This window comes from Mesoplodon densirostris, chromosome 9 (assembly GCF_025265405.1).
Source record: "Mesoplodon densirostris isolate mMesDen1 chromosome 9, mMesDen1 primary haplotype, whole genome shotgun sequence".
Classification (NCBI taxonomy): Eukaryota; Metazoa; Chordata; class Mammalia; order Artiodactyla; family Ziphiidae; genus Mesoplodon; species Mesoplodon densirostris.
In genome coordinates, this window is record NC_082669.1 from 61,377,117 (window position 1) to 61,400,535 (window position 23,419).

A 23,419-nucleotide genomic window follows, 5' to 3' on the forward strand; every position below is an offset into this window, starting at 1 on the left:
ATTTACCTAGCCTTAACAATTTAATCAAATATATCCTCCTTTCTTTCAGCTGGTTATTAATCAACATTTACTTACCTTGCACTTTTTACAACAAAGACCATCACTGCACTGGGAGTCTTGAGTTAAGGTGCATTTCTTACAACACTCTGCTCCTTCAAGGACACATTCCTAAGGAATATAAACATTTGCAAAACATCAGAGAATGGTGTCATTTTCCTGAAAGTACCAGGATATTTTCTAAAACAAATGTACAGCCTCACAGTAAGCATCTTTCTTCCACAAATCTTATGAAATTTCTAGGCATAACACTTGCTCTTCATGTTTCACTGTGTGAACCTGGAATAACCCCGAACAACCTAAAGAAATCATCCCAACATCCAGAGACTTACTGCCGGGGTCCCACAGTCACACTCCTCTCCAGTTTCAATGAAGCCATTGCCACATTCAGGAGGATCAAGAAGCTGTGGAATGAAAACCAAAAAGGGCACTAAAATGCAGAAAAATCAACACCAAAGACCTTACGAGAGACCACAAGTGCCACACCTACACTTCTGGCCTATCTGTCAGTCATTCCAAAATATATTTTTATTTTCCTAAACTGCAAAGTATGACTTCAGAATTTTAGAACTGGAAACTTCAGAACATAGTGTCTAATATTGTTTCCATTTCATATTTAATCATATTTTCATATATAACATACCTATCAAGCAGGGTCTGATAAGTGTCATCAAAATAAAAGATGATCTAGGCATTGTCTAAAACCAAGCCAGATGGACTCCTGAAATTTCATTTCAAACAGGATGCAAGGGATTTGGAGTCAGACATCTGGATTCAAATTGTGGCTCAGCTACTTATCTTGGGCAAATGGCTTGCCATCTCAGAGCCCAAGTGTTTTCGTATTTAAGACAGGAATAATAATAATATTAGCTTCCCATCTACTTAATGAATTGTTATGAGGATCAAGTTCAATTACCTGTGAAAAGCCCTTTATTAACTATTATTTCCTTGTGAAACAGGAAGTTTTTTCATGGACAATAAGGAAAACATCACAAAAATTAATAAATCCACTGATATATTTAATATAAAATACAACTCTTCCTATTAAGATAGCTCTGCAGAGAACAGCAATAATAATTTGCCCCATGGGCCTCCCTGGTGGCGCAAGTGGTTGAGAGTCCGCCTGCTGATGCAGGGGATACGGGTTCGTGCCCCGGTCTGGGAGGATCCCATATGCCGCGGAGCGGCTGGGCCCGTGAGCCATGGCCGCTGAGCCTGCGCGTCCGGAGCCTGCGCGTCCGGAGCCTGTGCTCCGCAACGGGGGAGGCCACAACAGTGAGAGGCCCGCATACCGAAAAAAAAAAAAAAAAAAAAAAAAAAAAAAAAAAAAAAAAAAAAATTTGCCCCAGAGATGGAAGCAGTTTTTGGCCTGTACAAGAGTATATTTTGAGACTTTTATATTTTTTTAACTTTCTGCTGATTTTATTATCTTTTGAGTATAATTTATCTTATGGTGATAGGTAAAATTAATAAATAGTAAATAGTTGCTATGTTCCAGATATATAATATTCATTCAAAAGTTAATACAAGTTTACATATTATAGAATGGAAGTGAGCACACACCCACATGCATGCACACACACACACACACTTTCTTAACCAACTAGAAGGAAAAAACAAGCAAACAAACAAACAAACAAAAATCAAGAAAGCAACAACAACAGCAAAAGTCCCCACCTAATTTCAAATACTCTCTCCTCTCCTACAAAAGAATCAACTCATCTCTAGATTTCATTTTCAGTTGAAAGGATCATAATGAATGAGGCAGCTTTGAAAGCCAAAACTACAACTCTCCAGATGAAAAAACACAGTTATTCTCTTACTCTGGGCTCAGAATAATCAATTAGTTTGGTTAAAAGACTTGAATTGTTTTTCATTTACAGAAGCAGGAATTTAGTTCCAACATCCCTTCTGAAGCTTTTGGAGAGAGTCTTAAAATCGTCAATTTGCTTTTCAGTGCAGTATGAAATTTCCTAAATTTCACTGGAGTGAACAGAGAATGAAACCAGGTAAATGATTACAAAGGCAATGCCACGTATCACTGTGATGTAGGGAAGCACTTCATAGTCCACATAATTACCAAGGACAAAACACTTCTTTAACATGGGAAGTCTTCCAAATGTATGATGAAGACCTGCTTTCTAGTCAGTAACCAGAGGATGCTCTACAAGCTATAGAAGCCTCTGACAAAGTCTCAGTACAGACCTTCTCCTTTTTAGCAGACTTAGTTTTTATATAGAGAAGTATTGTAATTTTGATTGTACTGCTCATTCTGAAAGGCAGTGGTGGGGAGTAAAGAGGGGAGACAGGCCTCCTTTTCTACCAGTATGAATTGTGATTTGGTATCCAAAGGCAGGGGAGGGGGAATGTATCAAGAACATGAAAAAGAAAGGCAAAGTGAAACCATTTTTGTAAGCTAACCCTGAATCCTCATTTGGCCATATAAAAAGAAAATGGACATTTTTCAGAAAGCAAAACTAATTTCTACCTGCTTTTTATTCCCATCAGAATAACCCCAAATGCCCAAGATTAATTCAACTTAGAAATGCAGATATTTAGTGTATCTAGAATGTGTATATATAAGCTAGTTGAAAAGCTTTCTTTTATAAGACACAAGGAATGAAAATTTGTGTTTACAATACTTTAGAAAATTAATAACTAATAACTCTGATCACACTTATTACCTTAGAAGGTTTGTTGAAAAGGCAGGCACCACCTCCGCTATTCAGGAAGTCATGATATTCTTCAATACTACACTGGGTGAACTTTTTAGGAAGATAATAGCTATAAAAGAGAAGAAAAGCAATAGCTGGGTACAATTTTAGTCTCCCTTGTTTGTAGATTAGTCTTGAAATTGAACATTGTACATTATTCCTAAAAAATAAAAGAATAGGGGCCTCCCTGGTGGCGCAGTGGTTGAGAGTCCGCCTGCCGATGCAGGGGATACGGGTTCGTGCCCCGGTCTGGGAGGATCCCATATGCCGCGGAGCGGCTGGGCCCGTGAGCCATGGCCGCTGAGCCTGCGCGTCCGGAGCCTGTGCTCTGCAATGGGAGAGGCCACAACAGTGAGAGGCCCGCATACCGCAAAAAAAAAATAAAATAAAATAAAAAAATAAAAAATAAATAAAATAAAATAAAAGAATAAATAAGTAATAAATTCCACTCATGTATAACATTTGCATTCAATCTGTAAGAGTTTATTCAATAAGCACATTTCTAAATTCTTCATTAGGTGGCTAATAGTAACTACGGTTTGCTCATTATCTGCATATCCATTCAAAGGAAACACACCTATAGTACCTGTAATTTCCATCAAAGAGAGTTAGAAATAATTTATTTCACAATGAGTCTTTCCTAAATATTAAACCTGGGCTGGAACCCAAACTGCAGGGCATTCTGCAAAATAACTGACCTATAATCTCCGAACATGTCAAAGTCATGACAGTCAAAGAAAGACTGAGGAATTGTTCCAGATTGAAGAGACCAAAAACTGACTGTGATGCCTGATTCTGAAGCATTTGCTAAAATAGCATTGAAGAAACACAGGGCTCATCTTGAATGAGGGATAAGAATTAGATGATTTTCTTGGTTGTATTGTGGTCCTATAGGAAGATGCCTTTGTTTGCAGAAAGGCACATAAAGTTAGGTATTTGGAGGTGATAGGCACCATGTAAAAACTTACAATTCAGAGAAAAAAAGGTGCTTTGTAACTATTCTTCTAACTCTTCAAGTTTCAGACTGTTTCAAAATACAAAAAAAAAAAAAATTATACCCCCCCAAAATAATCAAGGGTCAATAGAAAAAAAGAAACCTCACGATAGAGCAATTTGTAACTATGCATTAAGAATCTTCAGAACGTGGAATATCCTTAAATCTAGTAATTTTACTTTCAGAAATTTTTCTTGAGGAGTTGATTTGCTATGTGTGCAGAGATGTCTGAATAAAGATATTTATGGAGGCACAATTTATAGTAGCAAATAACATGAAAATAATCTAAATGTTCAACAGTAGAAAACTGTTAACTAAACTGTTATATATTAATAAAATAGAATACCATGTACTTATTAATAATCATGGTAGTGTTAAAGAATGAAGACTCAGAAAAATGCTGACTATATAATGTTAAATAAAAAAACGAATAAACAGTTATATCCAACATAATCCAAATTTTATAAAACAGTAAACATGTAAAGAGAAAAAATACAAAACTACTGGATTTATTTTATTTTATTTTTTACCCATGCCACGCGGCATGCAGGATCTTAGTTCCTGACCAGGGATCGAACCCATGCTCCGTACAGTGGGAGTGTGGAGTCCTAACCACTGGACCACTAGCGAAGTCCTAAAACTGCTAGATTTAAGCAGCAGTATTTTAACATCAACCACAGTTATCACCCAATGGTGAGAAAAGAGGTGACACAAATTCTATTTTCTGTATTTTTCAAAAATTATTTTACATTGAGCTTTTTATAAAAGTGAAAACACAATTAAGATAAGAATGGATACTTTTTATAAAAGTCTCTCCCACTAGCCTGTCTGCTTATATGCCTACTTCTTCCTAGCATAATGATTAATGCTTAAGTGAACTAACTAATGGAATTTACGATTATTTACCCTAAACTCATTTACCAAGTATTTCATGCCAAACTCTCCAAATAAAGTTGTCTTGGGTTTAAACTGTAGAACTACTTTACTTCCTTCGCTTCATTTTCCTAATAAGTCATAAACTTTATTATTTTAAAATTTTCTTACATATATTACTTCCTTTTTGCTTTTCAGTGCCTACACTTCAGCCAATGTTTTTATCGCCTTATCTATAATCCATTGTATATATCCCTGTCAGGATTATGGAATTTAAACAGGAATTTCTTCAAGTTCCCTCTTTATTCTACTGGTCAAAATCGGAGGTGGTTCTCTACTGCTAAAGAAGAAAGTCACTGATTTTCAGTGTTGGACCCTTAGAAGTCAAAGTCTAGTTCAGCCCCTGCCCTGCAAAGTCACCATCAGGGGGTTCAGGTTAGCCCAGCCTCCTGCCCACTGCACAGCTGGGAGCTCAGTCTGCTCTCCAGTAGTGACAAGAAACTCTTCCCAGATAGGGAGGCTCTTTTTACACATGAAGAGTTGAAATCTGTACATTGTGCTTACCTTCCCTATGCCACATCTGACTTCCTATAACTGCTGCACACAGTCCTGTATTGTTAAGTATATCAAATGAGACTAATTCTTTACCATACCATGGCCCTTCCAATACCTGAAAGCAGATACCATTTCTCTCCCTAAGCTTGGCCCCAAAGCTTCTTTTTTGCAGGGTAATAAATCTATTCAATGCATTCTTACATTTTTAATTCTTATACTTTTAAATAGGACCGACAGTCTTCATTTCAACGATGCTTTCCAACATTTAACAATACAGAGGAACTTCAGAAAGTAGAAATGGGAGGGAATGTACCCATGGGAAATCTATGTCCCTAATTAGTGCTGACAGGTGATGTTTGGCACAGATCAAATGATATCTGGCATCGTACCAGACAATGTTTTATGTAAAGAGCCTTTCTCTTGTATGCAACTATTTGATGTAAGGAGTTCCAATGCATAGAGCTATGCATATTCGAGTGTAGCCATTGATTTTGCTGCATATTATGCTTAGTGCTAAGCAGATTGTCTATATAATTCTTTTAGTTAATCAGAATAATCAGACAAGATTAAAAAACAAGAACCTCTAGCATGGAATTTAGTAATTGTTAGAAAATTACAACTACAAAGACTTTTATCATTTCTTCTTAATACTAAGCAAAAAGTCCAAAGATATTTTGAAAAATATTTGCATGTACATTCCCTCCATCATCTATTCTTCTTGTCATGCATATGCTGGGAGTTCACATTTCAAATACAATCAATACATATTTATTGAAAAACAAGTCTGTACAAGAGAGTATGGTGTGAGGTCTGTCTGACAAAAATTAAAATTAGTGCAATATATAATCCTAAAAAATTTACATCTAATTGGTGAGAGGAAATAAAGACATACAGAATCAAATTATAATGTAGGAGTTAAAAATTATAATAAATCTCAAGTGGTTAGAAATGTGGTTAGATAGAAAAAAAAACTGAGAATTCCAGATGAAGAGAATATATTAAAGAAATCAAAAGAGGTTGGAAATTCATGTACAATTACGATGAGCATATTTTTCAGAGGCTGAACATCCATGTAGGATTACGGTTAACAAATCAGAAAAGGTGGAAACCCATATACAATTATGGTAAACAAACTGCATAAATAGTAGTAGAAAATGAGATTGCAAATGAGTATGAAGAAAGATTATGGATCTCTAAATACTGAAGGAAAGGAATGCGAACCTTATTCTTTACACAATGGAGACACAAAAGTTCTGAGCAGGAAAATGACATGATTCATGTGTTTGACATAAAAATTCATGTGCATTAAAAGAAGAATGGGGCCTCCCTGGTGGCGCAGTGGTTAAGAGTCCGCCTGCCGATGCAGGGGATACGGGTTCGTGCCCTGGTCTGGGAGGATCCCATATGCCGCGGAGCGGCTGGGCCCGTGAGCCATGGCCGCTGGGCCTGCGCATCCGGAGCCTGTGCTCCGCAACGGGAGAGGCCACAACAGTGAGAGGCCCGCATACTGCAAAAAGAAAAAAAAAAAAAAAAGAAGAATGGAGAAATTGTGCTGTACACATTCAATGAACTAGAGCTGTGTGTGTGTGTGTATATATATATATATATATATATATATATATATATATATATCATCAGCATGGATGAACCCCACAAACATAAAGTTGATCAAGAAAGTAAGTCACAGAAAAATACATATAGTATGGCGCCTTTCAAATAAACTGAAAACATGCAAAGCCATGCTATGTATTACTCCAACACACACACACATATACAGTAAAAGTATAAAAAAGGACCTGTGAATGATATAAACCAAATTCAAGATGGTGGTTACCTTAGCCGGGGTTGGGAACCGATAAGAAAGAACACAGGGGGATTTAACTATGCAGACAGTGTCTTGTTTTGTTTTTATCTAGGTGATCGCATACAAGTGTATACTCTTTTATTCTTTATACCTTTCAATTATGATGGAAGTGGAGTTCAGGGTGGGGAGAGAGGGAGCCTGAAAGCTGTGTGAGTAGCTGGAATGTTATCAAAATAATAAGGGCACAAGATAATAAAAGTTTAAAGTAAGGTGGTAATGATAAGCTTGGCATGAAAGGGATGGCTGTAAAATTTATTTAGAAAGAATAAAAGATTGATGCCTGATAGTGTGTCAAGGGTATGACAGTATAAAAATGAAAACTTTTCTTAGGAAATGGACTGAGCACACCACTTCCCACTCTTAATTCACACAGGTAGCTTGAAATCAGCCACTGTGGGAGCACTTACACCATAGGCTTCTACATAAGGTAGAAGGCTGTTGGAAATCTGAGGAAACTACTCATCAGGGCTCTCTTCTTGTTTTTGTTTTTGAGACACACTTCTGTTTATAACCCATTTAATTAGAATAGAAGAAGATAAAAGGAAAGGGAATTAGAAAGTAAGGCTTCAAGAACAAAGTTGTTGCTCATTTCTTACATTTCCAGACTAAATTCAAAGCTAAAGTCTTTGATCAAACTACAACAAGGTACCACCTCACACTAGTCAAAATGGCCATCTTTAAAAAATTTACGAATAACAAATGCTGGAGAGGGTGTGGAGAAAAGGGAACCCTCCTACACTGTTGATGGGTGCAGCCACTCTGGAAAACATTATGGAGGTTCCTCAATAAACTAAAAATAGAATTACCATATGATCCAGCAATCCCACTCCTAGGTGTATATCCAGACAAAACTATAATTCAAAAAGATACATGCACCCCAATGTTCACAGCAGCACTATTTACAATAGCCAAGACATGGAAACAACCTAAATGTCCATCAACAGATGAATAGATTAAAAAGATGTGGTAATATATACAATGGAATACCACTCAGCCATTAAAAAGAATGAAATAATGCCATTTGCCGCAACATGGATGCAACTAGAGATTATCATTCTGAGTGAAGTAAGTCAGAAAGATACAGACAAATACCATATAATACCACTTATATATGGAATCTAAAATATGATACAAATGAACTTATCTACAAAACAGAAACAGACTCACAGACATAGAGAACAGACTTGGGGATGCCGGGGGGAAGGGGATGGAGGAGGGATGGATTGGAAGTTTGGGATTAGCAGATGCAAACTATTATATATAGAATGGATAAACAACAAGGTCCTACTGTATAGCAAAGAGAACTATATTCAATATCCTATAATAAACCACAATGGAAAAAATATGAAAAAGAATGTATATATGTATGTATACCTGAATCACTTTGCTGTACAGCAGAAATTAATGCAACACTGTAAATCAACTATACTTCAATAAATTTTTTTAAAAAGAAAGAAATGGGGCCTCCCTGGTGGCGCAGTGGTTGAGAGTCCGCCTGCCGATGCAGGGGATACGGGTTCGTGCCCCGGTCTGGGAGGATCCCATATGCCGCGGAGCGGCTGGGCCCGTGAGCCATGGCCGCTGGGCCTGCGCATCCGGAGCCTGTGCTCCGCAACGGGAGGGGCCACAACAGTGAGAGGCCCGCATACCGCAAAAAAAAAAAAGAAAAAAAATAAAAAATAAATAAAAAAAATAAAAATAAAAAGAAAGAAATGTTTTAAAAAAATTATTATATTTACCTGAAGTTGGTGGAATCATATATCCTGCATGCCCCTGACTCACCACATTTCAAATTCCCCCAGCCAAAAAAAAATCTTTGACCCACTAGCTTAAAGGACAGCAATTGTTTTCATAAATAAGAGACTATTTTGTGAAAATATATTCCCTACAGAGCCATTGAGAATATCTACTTCCGATTTTAAATGCCTGTGGTAAGGTTCCAGGCACATAAGTTTCCAGGAACTAAGTTATTGAGTGTCATCCTCCTAAGAAGACAACAGCACAGCAGAGAAAGGAACAGTGAGTTATTTTTAAATAGAAGAGGCTCACCCAGTGTCTCCCATTATGCATCCAGACCACGTGTCCTCACATTTACACTCACCTAAGAGAAAATGAATACACATGCCTTGTTACAAAGTGAAAACAGGTGCATTAGAGTAGTTACTATTTTTAAAAGTATATGTTCTGTTTTATGTAATGCATAACAACAAAAATCTATTGTACTTTGACCCTATCGAGATTATATAATTTTTACTAAAATAAAATATTTTCATATTTTAACAAGTGGCTATATTTTTAAAGCACTCACTTAAAATGGCTTAACAATCAAATACCAATGAAATAGTGATGTACCACTACAGGATTCTGGTTTCATAGGCCTTTATGGGAATTCTAACAATTTCTCATCCATTTTTAAAACCTCTGCACCCAAGGCTTCTGGTAGAAACCAGTATAGTATATTGGTTAAGCAAAAGGGCCTCAGAATCAGAAATACCTAGGTTCAAAATCAGGGTATACCACTTAATATATGTGTAATCTTGGAGACATTACCCTTTTAAGATCTAGTCACTTTATCTGTAAAATGGGAGCTGATAATGAATATCTTGCAGGATTATCTTGAGGATTAAATGAGCATCTAGACGTATATAATTCTGGCATTCAATTATCTGTTATATAATGGATACTTCATAAATGGTAATAGTTGTAGTTAATATAAACAATCATATTTATAATATTTGTTATTAAAATAATACAATAAATATGATTATAATCAACTTACTCCAAATATATAGTGTTTAACCATTCCTGGTAAAGTAACTTTACCTACTTGGGAAAATATATTCATCATAGATGCTAAACCTAGCATATTTTACTAGGCCCATATTGTATTAAGCCCTTTATCAGGTCTGATCCTGGCAGGCAAATTCTACCTCTGTGGCAATACTAAAAGATGTTTTAAATAAACTGTAATAAAGTAGTATGCCTTATGAATATCTTATATTAGTATAGGCTTAGTGGAAATGCTTGGGTTTTGGAGTCACACAGACCCACCTCCATAACCTACCTTGTGAACTTAATGCAATTTACTTCTAAGTTTATTCATTCAACGACACTGATTTGAACACTTCCTACGTGTCAGGCTCTGTTCTTAGCACTGGGATACATAACTAATCAAAATAAAGGGCCCTTTCTTCAGGAAGCTCACATTCTAGCACAGGAGATAGTCAATAAATAATAAACCTGAAAAGCAAATGACTTATTTGGTACAAAAATACAGAAAAAAACCAATAGTATGCCTTAAACCTATATGCCCAGACCATTTAAAATTAACAAACTGAATTTATGTCCTTTTTTAGATTAAATTCAACTGTGAATTTAATATCACCTGGCTTTAAATATTTACTATACATGGAGGAAATTCATCTGTAATGTAAATATTAACATTTGTATTACTTTTGGGAAAAAAAATTTTTGTGTCCTGGATATCTTTATATTATCACTTAAACTATTCTGATCTATCAACTGAATTAAAGAATTTCATTCTCTAAAATATTTTTCAGATAGTCTACTTCAAATACAACTAAACCACACATGTACTTAAACTTACCACTTGCTAACTTTCTTTTGTCTGAGATAATACCAATATTATGGGCTAACGACTGGGCAAGTGTAACTGCCATTAAATCCGTTTTCCCAAACTGAAAGACAAAAACAAAAATAAAATACTTGTAAATGCAAATTATTTTTTATTTAAGATGGGCCAGAGAAAATGTCACAATATAATTGAAAATAAGTAATTTCTAAGCATTTTATTTAGCAGAGGTTAAACACATAATAGCTAGTGCTGAACTACTAAGCATTTGGGAAGAAGTAACGAGAAATAAATCCATGTTTGACTAAGTCTTACAGAGAAGACTAGAAGCCAGGGAATCATCGACTTTCGGATTTGGAAACTTACATCTAATTTTGAGCCCAAATTTCACTGGTGACATTCCTGAAAAACTGAATACTTGTACCACAGTTAAGCCAGTCTTTCAGATAAGAGAAAATAAAATAAATGTATAATTTATTTGGAACTTGTTCATCCTTGTGTGTCCACTAGCACTCCTAAAATCCCCAAACTGAATAGAACTTGGCTTCAGAAAACCAATGGTATGAGTCATAGGAAATGGTGATGATCTTTGGCCACAAGAAACTTGAAAAGACCTAGGGATATTTTTTTCGATATGCAGCCTCCCAAAGATTCAGGTATTTTTCTTTTAGATCACTTCCATCAGGTTTAGTGCCCTAGGGGTAGAAGTAACCCTTTGGAAAACCTAGTCTGTTTTTTCCTCCAAAAATTTGCCAAATATTGAGGAAGAAAATTTTCAATTGAGTTCTTAAGTAGTAACCCAGTGCTTCAGGGAATTACTCAATTCTCTGGAAAAACAGTCAACGTGATAAATAGGGCCTTATTTTCAATAAAGGTAAAGGTAAAGATTTTCTCTATCTAATCTGTATATAGCTAAACCTGGAAGTTATTCTAAGTAGGACATGAACAGAATTATCTGATATTATCTTTCTTATTTCCCTATTCTGGCCTCTGGCACTAACCATGTTGGTTGTTAATAAAATAACAATATCTGGAGTATGTGGAATACTGAGAAACTGTCCCTTAAATATTAGGAAAACATCATCAGCCATCATATCACTTTGTATCTTACAGATGTTCACACCTACTTCATTCACGCCTCCTCCTTTCAGCAACGAGCAAATCCCACCAATATAAGCTGCCCCGCTCCGGCTACTCTCAAATTGACTTCCCCTTTCAGAAAAGGAAATGAAAAAGGCTTACTGCTGACAGTCCACATATCATAGCACCTCTCATTATTAATTTACCACACTTATTTTTCTCAATGCACATACATTTCTCTACTATATACTCCTGAGGTAAGGGAGGAATATGAAAATTGTTTGCATGCATAAGCAAAGGAAAAGGTTTCTGAGGAATGTTTCCCCACATGATCAATAAATATCTTAAATAGAACTATACCTATGAAAAAAAGGATCTCTAATATGAGGTACACTTATGTGGTATTTCCATCAAAAATGCATATAACTTGAATCTCATAGTGAGAAAACATCAGACATTCTCACAATGAGGAACATTCTATAAAATAACTGGCCTATACTCTTCAAAAATGTTAACATCAAAAGAGACAAAGAAAGGCTGAGGAAATATTTCAGATTAAAGGAAAGTAAAGAGACATGATGATTAAATGTAATGTGTGATCCTGGATTTGGGCAAGGGTTGGGGGGTAGCTATAAAACATTATTGAAACAATTGGTGAAATCTGAATATAGACAGTGGGTTAGATAAAAACATTGTACGAATGTTAAATTTTCTGGTTTTGACAGTTTACTGTGGTTATATAAGAGAATGTCTTTATTCTTAGGGAATATATATAAGTATTTAGTAGTAAAGGCCCAGTAAGTAAATGTCTCCAGCTTACTCTCAAATAGTTCAGGAAAAAAAACAAAAAAAGACACTGATAGATAGATAGATGCAAGGAAGGAAGAAGGATAGAAAGAAGAAAATCATAAAACAAATGCAATAAAATGTTAACAATTGATGAATCTGGGTAAAGGGCATATGGTATTTCCTTGTATTATTCTTGCAACTTTTCTGTAAATTTGGAATTGTGTAAAATAAAAAGTTACCTCAAAAATACTCTTTCACTTCCATTTGTAACTTTCTTCAACAGCTCTGGCTTTAGATAGTAGGTTTTTAAATTGCTGCAATTTATGATTTGCTCTTACATCAAATATGCAGGTTACCCCCCAGAAAAACCATAAGAGTAAGAAAAAATAAAAAATAAAATGTACCCTAGGTATACTAAGCTCTCCCCTTAGACCAAAAACAAAGATAACATTAACATTTAAAAGACAGCAACTTTAAAGATATATAATAATCTGTTGTTAAGAATACTCCTTATGAGAATTAATAGTACTTTCATTCAGTAAATGCTCTGATTAAATCTCTTGAAAAAAATTATATGAAATGTACATGCAATAATAAAATAACTCAAAATTAAATCTATTGAATATTCGTGACAGTTTCAAACAATCTGTACTCTAAAACTTCTTTAAAATATATCTGCAACATCAAATCCTAATTGCATTATGCAGTAGAAAGAATACATCTTATCCACAAGTAACAGAGTATTCAACGTGGAATAAAAAAAGTAATAAATCATTACAAAAGTTACGTACGAAAAAAGGTGAACTGCATCACTTTTCTCTTTGATAAAATCCCTCCTGTATTTCATAAATTCACGTAGGGTGATCAATGGATTTTCAGATATGGCAAACTTGTTGTCAGCAGCCCAGGTTTCCATGGCAACCAATACTATCCTTGTCTTAAGTTGGTCTTTATATATCTAGTATATTAACAAAATGAACACACCAGCTATACATGTGGTAAAAATCAACTGATCGATAAACAGGACTACAAAGCTCCTTTTATGGAAACTCCTCGAGTTTTAGCTAAATGTGAGAAATTCCACTGTTTTTAGGGGAGATCATTGTTTTTCTAACTTACATGCATTTCCCTTGAGTAATAGAAAATCCAATTGTTTACCAAGTCATAACCAAAGAATAGAGTACTAGTAGAAACAAAATATTGCTTTTTGACAAATCTTTGCACCCTTACTCAAGGTTCTCCCAGAGTCCATTTTCTGGCACCCTATAAGATTCACACTAGCAAAAAGTGGAACACTCATGAAGGAGGTAATTTCTGTACACCCTAGCTGGCCCTAATTAAACTCATGGGGAAGGTACTGGCATTGCCTTGTCGGGAAGATTTGGAAAGTAGTTTCAGTAGAATTATTTAGTTGCATCTTTCCCACGGCACCAGGCACTCTTTTGAAAAGGCACAACTGTTTCTCCATTGCTAGAAGTACACTGTGAATATCTTTGTTAGGGGCTACGACTCAACCTTTTCTTTTCCAGTGTGAAAAATACAGGAAAAAAACTTAAGGCATAAAGCTGTAACTCTGACCACTTCCTTTTATCATTTTCCCAGCCAGAGATCAAAGTCAATAAAGTTCATAGCAAAGTTACCAGGGACTTAACAGGACACCTTGGCTAAAGTGCAATTTAGGGCAGTGAAAATATAAGAACATTATCCGACTTATTAGCAATCAAGAGATAAATTTCCTCTGTGGCAATACTGAATCGGGTTCATACTTACTAAATCCGCAATGTTCACCACAGATTTCGCATAGGTATTGGTAAGTACCACTGAAAGCCGATGTTTTTTAAACTGAAAGCAAAAGAAAACAAGTGAAGGGCTTCAAGATCATCAGCAAATACTCATCTCAGCAGAGGAAATATGGTGTAATTGAAAGGCCTCTAAAGCTTTCTGTAAAAACTGCAAGTTGACACCTAGTTCTTTAGATGCTGCGTAGTCTGAGGCAACGCTCCTAAAAGTTTGAGGCCTTACCTCACTTTGAGGTAAAGTAGAAAACACCCATTCCATCCATTTCAAAAGTTTATTTTTTATCACAAGATTGTTATTCAAAATGATAAAACACATGAAAGTTGTTGATAAATTGCAAGACATACAAATAAAGGTAGGGTGAAAGCCAGAAAAACTGAATGTGAATAATGCTAAAAGTATAAAAAGTTCCACAAGACTTACTCAGTAAAGAGAAGAAAGCCCTAATTGTCATGAGGAGGTAGCTCATAGGCTTGATGTGAATAACATATATCTTTGGTTTGGCCTCAATTCTGTTTTAAAAATCAGGAAATATCATGATTTCTGGCTTCACTCAAAATTAGTATCCCCACATGGTAATAACTGGCAAGGGCTGAGAAGCAGACTCTCCCATTGGGCAGACCATGTGACTTCTCTTTTGCCACAGGCCTCACCCCTCCCTATTGTTTTATACCTGGCTCACTTTATTTGAATTATCTGCTACAGATGCTTACAGACATCTGAATTTATGATATCCTAAAATGTCTAAAATATGTGTTCTTGCAACTTATTTTTATTCTGTAAAAATCTCAGGAAAAAGTAACATTCACAAAATCAAATCAGTAGGAAAAGAGAACTTAGTCCTACCCTGAACAAGGAAGAAACACTCAATAATAATTATTATTATTAATTAATAATTAATAATCAATGTTATTAGTTTAATCATATTTAAATAAATGACATTTTCCCCCAAATAAATAATTCAAAGTAAATTAAACTGTATGTGTACCTGAAATTAAGTAAAATTCAGCAACGTGCATCACTGAATATTTTTAGTTTAAAACTCTGCCCATGAATTGAGTATACAATATGCTCATGAACTGAATATACAACATGCCCATGAATTGAGTATGAAAAAAACCTGATTCAACAAAAAAGGAAGTTTGGCTAGGTTTTTATCCTAAAAATCTTCACTGCTTGGCTATATAAGCTTTTCTCTTTTTTTTAAAGTTTTATTCTATATTGCAGCATATATTGATTAAGAATGTTGTGTTAGTTTTGGGTGTACAGTAAAGTGATTCAGTTATACTATACATGTATCTACTCTTTTTAAAATTCTTTTCCCATTTAGTTTATTACAGAATATTGAGCAGAGTTCCCTGTGCTATACAGTAGATCCTTGTTGGTTATCTATTTTAAATATAGTAGTGTGTACATGTCAATCCCAAACTGCCAATCTATCCCTCCCCTCCACCCTTTTCCCCTGGTAACCATAAGTTCATTCTCTAAGTCTGTGAGTTTGTTTCTGTTTTGTAAATAAGTTTATAAGCCTTTCCAAATGGTTTACTACATAGCAAGACAGAAATAGAAAAATTGCTTTCCATTTATTAGGATAAAGCTGTACACTGCAAACTAAAGAATCACATTATTGCTGCTTCACTTTTTCAATATAAAACGGAAGTTTCCCTTTTTTTTTAACCATGCGATTTTTGTAAGAGAAGATATTAGCCCCTACATTAACTAAGTGAATCCAAAGAGTTAACATTATGAGTCACAGAAATATTTTTGGAACCTCACAAAATACTGTTAATTACTTTACCTAAGAGTGTTTCCTACTTACAGGTTGTTGCTGGGTAACAGAGATGTTTCTTTATACATATACCTTCTCCAACTTACAACTTGACAGACTTCTTTCTTCTAAACATATTTCTGCACCCACTACTTTTACCCTAGGCACAGGCAAGTTCAAACAACACAAAATTCAGCAAATCCTACCATGAGATGATCATTCACAATCATCAGTTCAATATATTTGGTTTCCTCCTCTACGCTACGAGGATATCGACGAAGCTGCAATATAATAAAGGAAATAGCTCGTAAATAAGCCTCCGATCTTGGCTATGGGAAACTTATGTTACATATTAGATTCTCAGATAGCATCCCTCTTTTAGCTGAAAGTTTGCACTCTTTTACCAACCTCTCCCTACCTAGTTTCCCCCACTACCTAGCCCTTGGCAACCACTTTTTTACTCTGTCTCTATGAGGTTTTTTTTTTTTTTTTTTTAGATTCCACATGTAGGTGATACGATGCCATATTTGTCTTTCTCTGTTTGGCTTATTTCACTTAGCATAATGCCCTCCAGTTTCATCCATGTTGCCACAAATGACAGGATTTCCTTCTTTATTAAGGCTGAGTAATATTCCATTGTGTGTGTGTGTGTGTGTATATATACATTTTCTTTGTCCATTCATCCATTGATGGACACTTACATTGATAACACTATATTGTATAATTGAAATTTGCTAATAGAGTAGAATTTCAATGCTCTCACCAAAAAAAAAAAAAAAAGGAAATACATAAGGTGATGGATATGTTAATTAAATCCATGGGGGGAATCCTTTCACAAATATAATGTATATCAAATCATCCTACTGTATACTTTAAATATCTTACATTTGTCAATTATACTTCAATAAAGCTGAAACAAAATTTTTTAATTTAAAATTTTTTTAATATGGGAGAAATAAACAAAACAAAATTTCCTCTTTTATTTATTTAGTATTTTTTTCATTTTCATCAATTTACTTAGTTTTTGAGTGAGTAATAAATTTGTATGGTTCAAAAATTAAAGAATTATGAAAAGGTATAGGATGAAAGTTCTCCTCTCACCTCTGTCCCCCATCTACCAATTGTTACTCCTTCCCCCACAATGGGTACAGCACAGTTACTGGTTTCTTCCAGAAATATTTATGCATATAAAATCAAATATGAGATATATTTTATTTTGTACTTCCATTTATCTCCTTCTCTTTTGCATCAGGCTATTTTCATTTAACAGTATATCTTGGAGATTATAACAAATGGTTTAAGCTCCTGAGAATCTCTGAGAGTCCTACATAGGGAGTGGAATGATTGACGCTTTTACTATATAATCTCCAAATCAGGCTTTGAGACATGCCCCTTCTGCTGATAGGGCTCAGAGGATGTCCCAAGTGATATATAGGAGCTCTGTTAGGATAGTTTGGAGAGCTCTCAGGCAGTCTTTGGTTACCCAGTGCAGCTATATATGTCTGTTCAACCACAAATTTTCTCCACTTTCAACATCATGACCAATGAATGGTACTGTCAAGAGCCACGAAGGCAGCCACATCCTTTGGTTCTCTGCAATTAGTCTATAGCACAATCTTTAACAAGATCTGCAAAATTAACTTTTTCCTTTGTGCCATACTTTGACACGCATTTATTTTTTCAATAATCTTTTTTGTTCACTTGCTCAAGGGCCATTTTTTCATAAGGGTATACAATCAAACCTAAAAAAATACATGAATGTTTGAGTATTGCATTTAAACTAAAATATTTCTGCCACATGGATTTTGTTTCATTGCTAATGCATTCCCAAATTCTAAAAAACTTTACTTTTCAAAATCCCTTAAAACATCAAGTTAATAGGAAATAATAGACTATTATAATTCTGGTTTTGGAAACCAAAAAATAACATAAACTGTATCCACTGACAAGAGTTTTTTTAATGGATTTTTTACAGATGTAATACTAAAATAAAATTTATATCATTATTAGAAATCAAATTCACAAATGTATACACAATAAAACATTTCTAGAAAAAAAAGGATGTTGTTAGGATGATAGTATTTGCTTTGTTAATTGTGGTAGAGACCTGAGCCTTTCTAACAAGTATACTTATAACAAGTCCCAGTATTTTCTTAGTGTCAGAGAGTTGCCATATTGGCCACACGGTTTTATAACACCTCACCTCCGGGGTCCACAGCTTTCTCATAAAGAGAAATCAAGGGTTTGTCTGCTTAGCAACTGACTGGATGTTGCAGATGTTTACGAGGAACTTCAAGGATCATGTCAAAAGAAAATTATCCCATTCTCTTGGTTCTTAAGTCATGAAAGTAAATACTGATTCAAATTAAATCCTGACGGCAATTACTTTTATCTATTTAACTGGGCCTCAATATATGTGTACATTCACAAAATATATAGAGCACATACTAGTAATTCATGGGACACAACAGCTTCTGAGAGGCAGTATGTAATGCATACATGGTTATAAGCACTGCTCTGAGACCAGACTTCTAGATCAGAATCCCAGCTCTACCATTGGGTAACCCAATGTTACCCTGGGCAAGCTTCTTAAGCCTCTTATGCTTCAACGTCTTTATCAGTAAATTAGTGATAATATTAATAATAATTCCCTCCTCAAAAGATTGTTATGAGGATTAAGTATGTTAATACAATTGCACATGGTGAGTACTCAATAAAATTTAGGAATTATCATTCATATTAGAAATCTGTATGTAAACACATTTTATTTCATACTTACTGAATAGATATTAAAAAGAAGATACCTCATTCCTTCAACGGCTTTATCTTACTAGAGATCTATTTCTCTCACCCTATTTTTATGCCATACACACACACTCATACCAACCACCACCACAACTGTCATCATATCTTAATTCTGATGACCAGAGTTCTTATTTTGTCTAAACTATTTACCAGCTCTACGATTCTGGGCAAGTCATTTGCACATTTCAGAGACATCATTTTTTTTGCTGTGAAAGGGGAATAATAGCACCTACTTCATGTGGTTAAAAGCACTGTATGAACTGTTGTTATTATTAAGTTCAATACCCTTTGAACATTCATAAAGCAGACATTCGGATTTTATATCCTAGACTCCACAAAGTATTGATAGCTCAAGTGTGAAAATACCATTTTGTGGCTTCAAAACCTGATGGAGTCACTCTTAAGGGGGTATCTTTAAGGGGATAAATACAAGGACATGTACCACCCAAGTAGACTCCATGATGTGGTGTAAAACAGGCAAGGAAAGAGGCCTATGGTAAAAAGAACCTAAGATGCCACAGCAGGGGCCTCATAATCCATCTGTATGATGAATGACCATATTATCACCACTATGAGTCCTTTTGAGTCTATGAAATAATATGGCTCCAACTCCACTGCTCCTACGAATGTGTCACCCTTCTTGTTTACCACACTACAGCAAATGCCTGAACTAATTCTTATCTCTCACAGACTTCATGTAGATTAAATTGATTGGCAGTTGCCAAATGTTTTTAAAACATCATGACATATACCTGTGAATACATACCTGTCGTTTACTCCGTTTTGGTCTTGGCTTCAAAATAAATTTTGGTGGAGTGATATTTACTTGTTGGAATTCTAAAAGGAAATAAAAATAAATTAAATTTAACTTAGTGCATTTGCCAGCTTTCTTTCACGAAGGGTAATCAAAGTTTTACTAGCCCTTCTTAGTATAAATTATATAACTGTACTTTAATCATCAATGAGTATTATAATTTATAAATTACAGAAGTATAACTAATTATGAATTTTATAATATATAATATTGTGCTTAATGAAAATACAGAACATTGATCTTAGTAACTGCATTCATATTAATACTAAATAAACATACCACGAAGGAATACAATTCAAAAAAAATCTCAAACATTATTCCTGTTCTAATTTATCTCAAAATTTTTCTCAAAATTCTCCTATAAATACCATCACATTTTTATGGGGAATTGTCTGAACAGCCACTCGACCTTCACTTCCACCACTGATCTTCACTAAAGAATGACACACCAAATGTTGGTGAAGATGTGGAACAGTTAGAACTCTCATATAATGCTGATGAGAGTATAAAATGATATAACCACTTTGGGAAAAGGTTCTGCAATTTCTCTTCCAACAGTAGTTCTCAAATTGTGATCCTTGGACTAGTGGCATCAGCATTACCTGGGAACTTGGAAATGCAATTTCTCATAACCCACCCAAGGTATACTTAATCAAAAGCTGTAGAAATTAGTGCAGCCACTACGGAAAACATTATGAAGGTTCATGAAAGAATTTAAAAGAGAAATACCATATGATTCAGCAATCCCACTTCTGGGTATATAGCCAAAGAAATTTAAATCAGGATCTCAAAGAAATATCTGTACTCCCATGTTCACTGCAGCATTATTAACAACAGTCAAGATACAGAATCAACCTAAATGTCCATCAGTGGATGAGTGGATAAAGAAAATATGATATATACATACAATGGAATATTATTCAGCCTTAAAAAAGGAAATCCTGCCATTTGCGACAACATAGATGAACCTAGAGGACATTTTGTTAAGTGAAATAAGCTAGACACAGGAGGACAAATACTATATGATACCACTTATAGGAGGGATCTAAAATAGTCAAACTCAGAGAAACAGAGATTAGAATGGTAGTTGCCAGGGGCTGTGGGGAGGGGGATATAAGGAGTTATTAGTCAAAGTGCACAAAGTTTCAGTTATACAAGATGAGTAAGTCCTAGAGATCTATTGTACAGCTTAGTGCATATAGTTAACGATACTGTATTGTATACTTAAAAATTTGCTAAGAGGTTAGATTTTATGTTAAGTGTTTTTATCATCATCATAAAGAGGGCTGGAGGAAACTTTTGGAATGGATGGATATGTTTATGGCAGAGATTGTGGTGATGATTTCATGGGTATATATTTATCTCCAAACTCATCAAGTTGTATACAGTAAACATATAAAGCTTTTTGTATGTCAATTATACCATAATAAAGCAGCTGAAAAAAAAAAAAAAACCCTAAAGATGAGGCCAGCAATCTGTGTTTACCAAGCCCTCCAGGTGATTCTGATGCATGCTGAAGTTTGAGAACAATGTTATACAGTTAAACATATACCTACCTTATGACCCAGTGATTTCACTCCCAGGTATTTGATAGAGAAATGTAGACGTGTGTCCACAAAAAAGATTTTGACAAGAATTTTCATAGTTGTTATAGTCATAATAGCCAAAAACTGGAAAAAATCCAAATGTCCATCGACAGAAGAGATAAAAAATTGTGGTATATTCATACAATAAGAACATACTCAATAATATAAAAGAAAGAACAATTGCTACCCTCAACAACATAGATCTCAGGCATGTGCTAAGCAAAAGAAACTGAACATGATGCATAATTCCATTTGTATGAAGAGCTACAACAGGAGAAACTAATCTATGGTGAAAAAGTCAGAAAAGGGACTGCAGAAGTGGTGGCACTGACAGGGAACAGACACAAAGGAAGTTACTGGGGTAATAGAAATGCTCTATATCTCACCAGGGGAGAATGTGGGTGTCAAAACTCAGCAAACAGTACACTAGTTTTGTGTATTTCATCATAGTAATTTTCTATTGCAGTACAATTGACATACAATATCATATTAATTTCAGGTGTACATCACAGTGATTTGATATTTATTGAATGTATATAGTTTGAAATGGTTAGGTAAGTCTAGTTACCATCTGTCTCCATACAAAGTTATTACAATATTATTGACTACATTCCCTATGCTTTACATTACATCTCCATGATGTATTTATTTTATAACTGGAAGTTTGTACCTCATCACCCTCTTCACCTATTTCACCTGGCCCCCATTCCCATCTGCTCTGGCAATCACCCAACTGTTCTCTGTATCTATGAGTCTATTTTTGTTCTGTTTGCTTGTTTTGTTTCTCATTGTAGTAATTTTTAAAACACTGAGGGCTAAGTGGTCAGTGTTTAAATAAATAAGCTTTTCTCAAAATGTGTTCTTAGGAATACTAGTCCTGAGAGATGTGTCAAATGAAACAAAACGTTCCACAGTCAAACAAGTTTGGGGAGCACCTGATCATATTTCTATCTCTGGCAAATACATAATGCATAGCAAAAAAAAAAAGACATAATATAATCCATAACTCAGTGACACTATTAAATCTAAAATAAAAAAGCTTCCTTTTGAGCTTATATCACAAAAATTACAGTTTTAACATTTGTCTATTTTTTGTTTCCTTCTAATTTTTCATAGTAAATCTAAATATGTTGAGAGACAAATGACACTCAAAATTGACACTGTAAACTTCTGATAAGAAAAGAAAACCAGGAACAAACTGAGACAGACTTGAGTTTTCAAAGAATATGTTCAAAACTCATTTTTAATAACAGCAAAACTGCTGAGTCACTTCCAAAATTTCTGTTGTAAAGAAACCCTGAACAAAGTTTTTAAAAAATTATAAGATTGTATCATGGCAAGCCTACAATAAAGTCCTTAGGGGGGACTCTTTATTTATTACTTTAAATATTAATTAATGTTTATTGTTTCCAGTAATGCCTATAAGATTGTAATTTGTTCTCAGGCAGCTAACCATGATTTATTCTCTTCCCATAATAGGGATTACAAAAAATTTCATAAGATAATGAAGGAACAGTCTAAAGTATCCATGTAAAGTAAAAGCAGCTAGCTATATGCTCATTTGCAGATTTTTCCAAACAGTGAATTCTATAAAATAGGATCTTCTATTTCTTTGGCAGCAGGAGAAAAGGGTGAGTTCTGTTTCTCCTCAGGGTAACCACAGAAGGTCAAGGAGTTACAAATTCGTTTCAGAGGGGAAGAAACATTAGAAAACCCTTATTTCATTTTCCAACGAGAAGACAGTGCAGCCTTTAAGTCATTTTCCTAAGTAGTAGTTTAGGGTTTGCTTTAGTCTAGTAATTTTTCCATTTGCCCTTGTGCTTCTCTCCCAGGGTACATTCTCGTAGCGCCATAATCCAAACCCCCATTCAGCCCCTTACTAGCTGTGGGACCCTAGAAAAAACAAACTAGCTGAGCTTCTGTTTCTTCATCTATAAAATGGGAATGATAATATTGACCTCACAGAGCTGTCGCAAAGATTAAAAAGAGTTTAAAAATTAGAATGTACTATGGCCATAGTCAGGGCTCACTAAATAGGGGAGGAAGCATCTCCACATCAGATATTCAAAGTGTGCCCTATCTTTAGAAGGAGAACATGAATGAGTCTAGCATAGCCAAAGATAAATGCACT

The 23,419-nt window shown here is 34.9% G+C and overlaps 1 protein-coding gene across 5 annotated transcripts in view; it reads right to left on the reverse strand.

Moving 5' to 3' along the window:
* ADAM22 (ADAM metallopeptidase domain 22) overlaps positions 1 to 23,419 on the reverse strand; it is a 235,110-nt gene that overhangs the window by 53,145 nt on the left and 158,546 nt on the right. For all 5 annotated transcript variants that reach the window (XM_060108901.1, XM_060108903.1, XM_060108902.1 and 2 more), the window contains exons 8-17: positions 19,655 to 19,725; positions 16,290 to 16,364; positions 14,289 to 14,360; positions 13,310 to 13,476; positions 11,777 to 11,861; positions 10,665 to 10,755; positions 9,107 to 9,158; positions 2,742 to 2,841; positions 390 to 461; positions 76 to 168 (exon numbers count right to left, since the gene is read on the reverse strand). In XM_060108901.1, the coding sequence (XP_059964884.1) occupies positions 76 to 168; positions 390 to 461; positions 2,742 to 2,841; positions 9,107 to 9,158; positions 10,665 to 10,755; positions 11,777 to 11,861; positions 13,310 to 13,476; positions 14,289 to 14,360; positions 16,290 to 16,364; positions 19,655 to 19,725 (878 nt within the window). The remainder of the gene's footprint in view (positions 1 to 75; positions 169 to 389; positions 462 to 2,741; positions 2,842 to 9,106; positions 9,159 to 10,664; positions 10,756 to 11,776; positions 11,862 to 13,309; positions 13,477 to 14,288; positions 14,361 to 16,289; positions 16,365 to 19,654; positions 19,726 to 23,419) is intronic.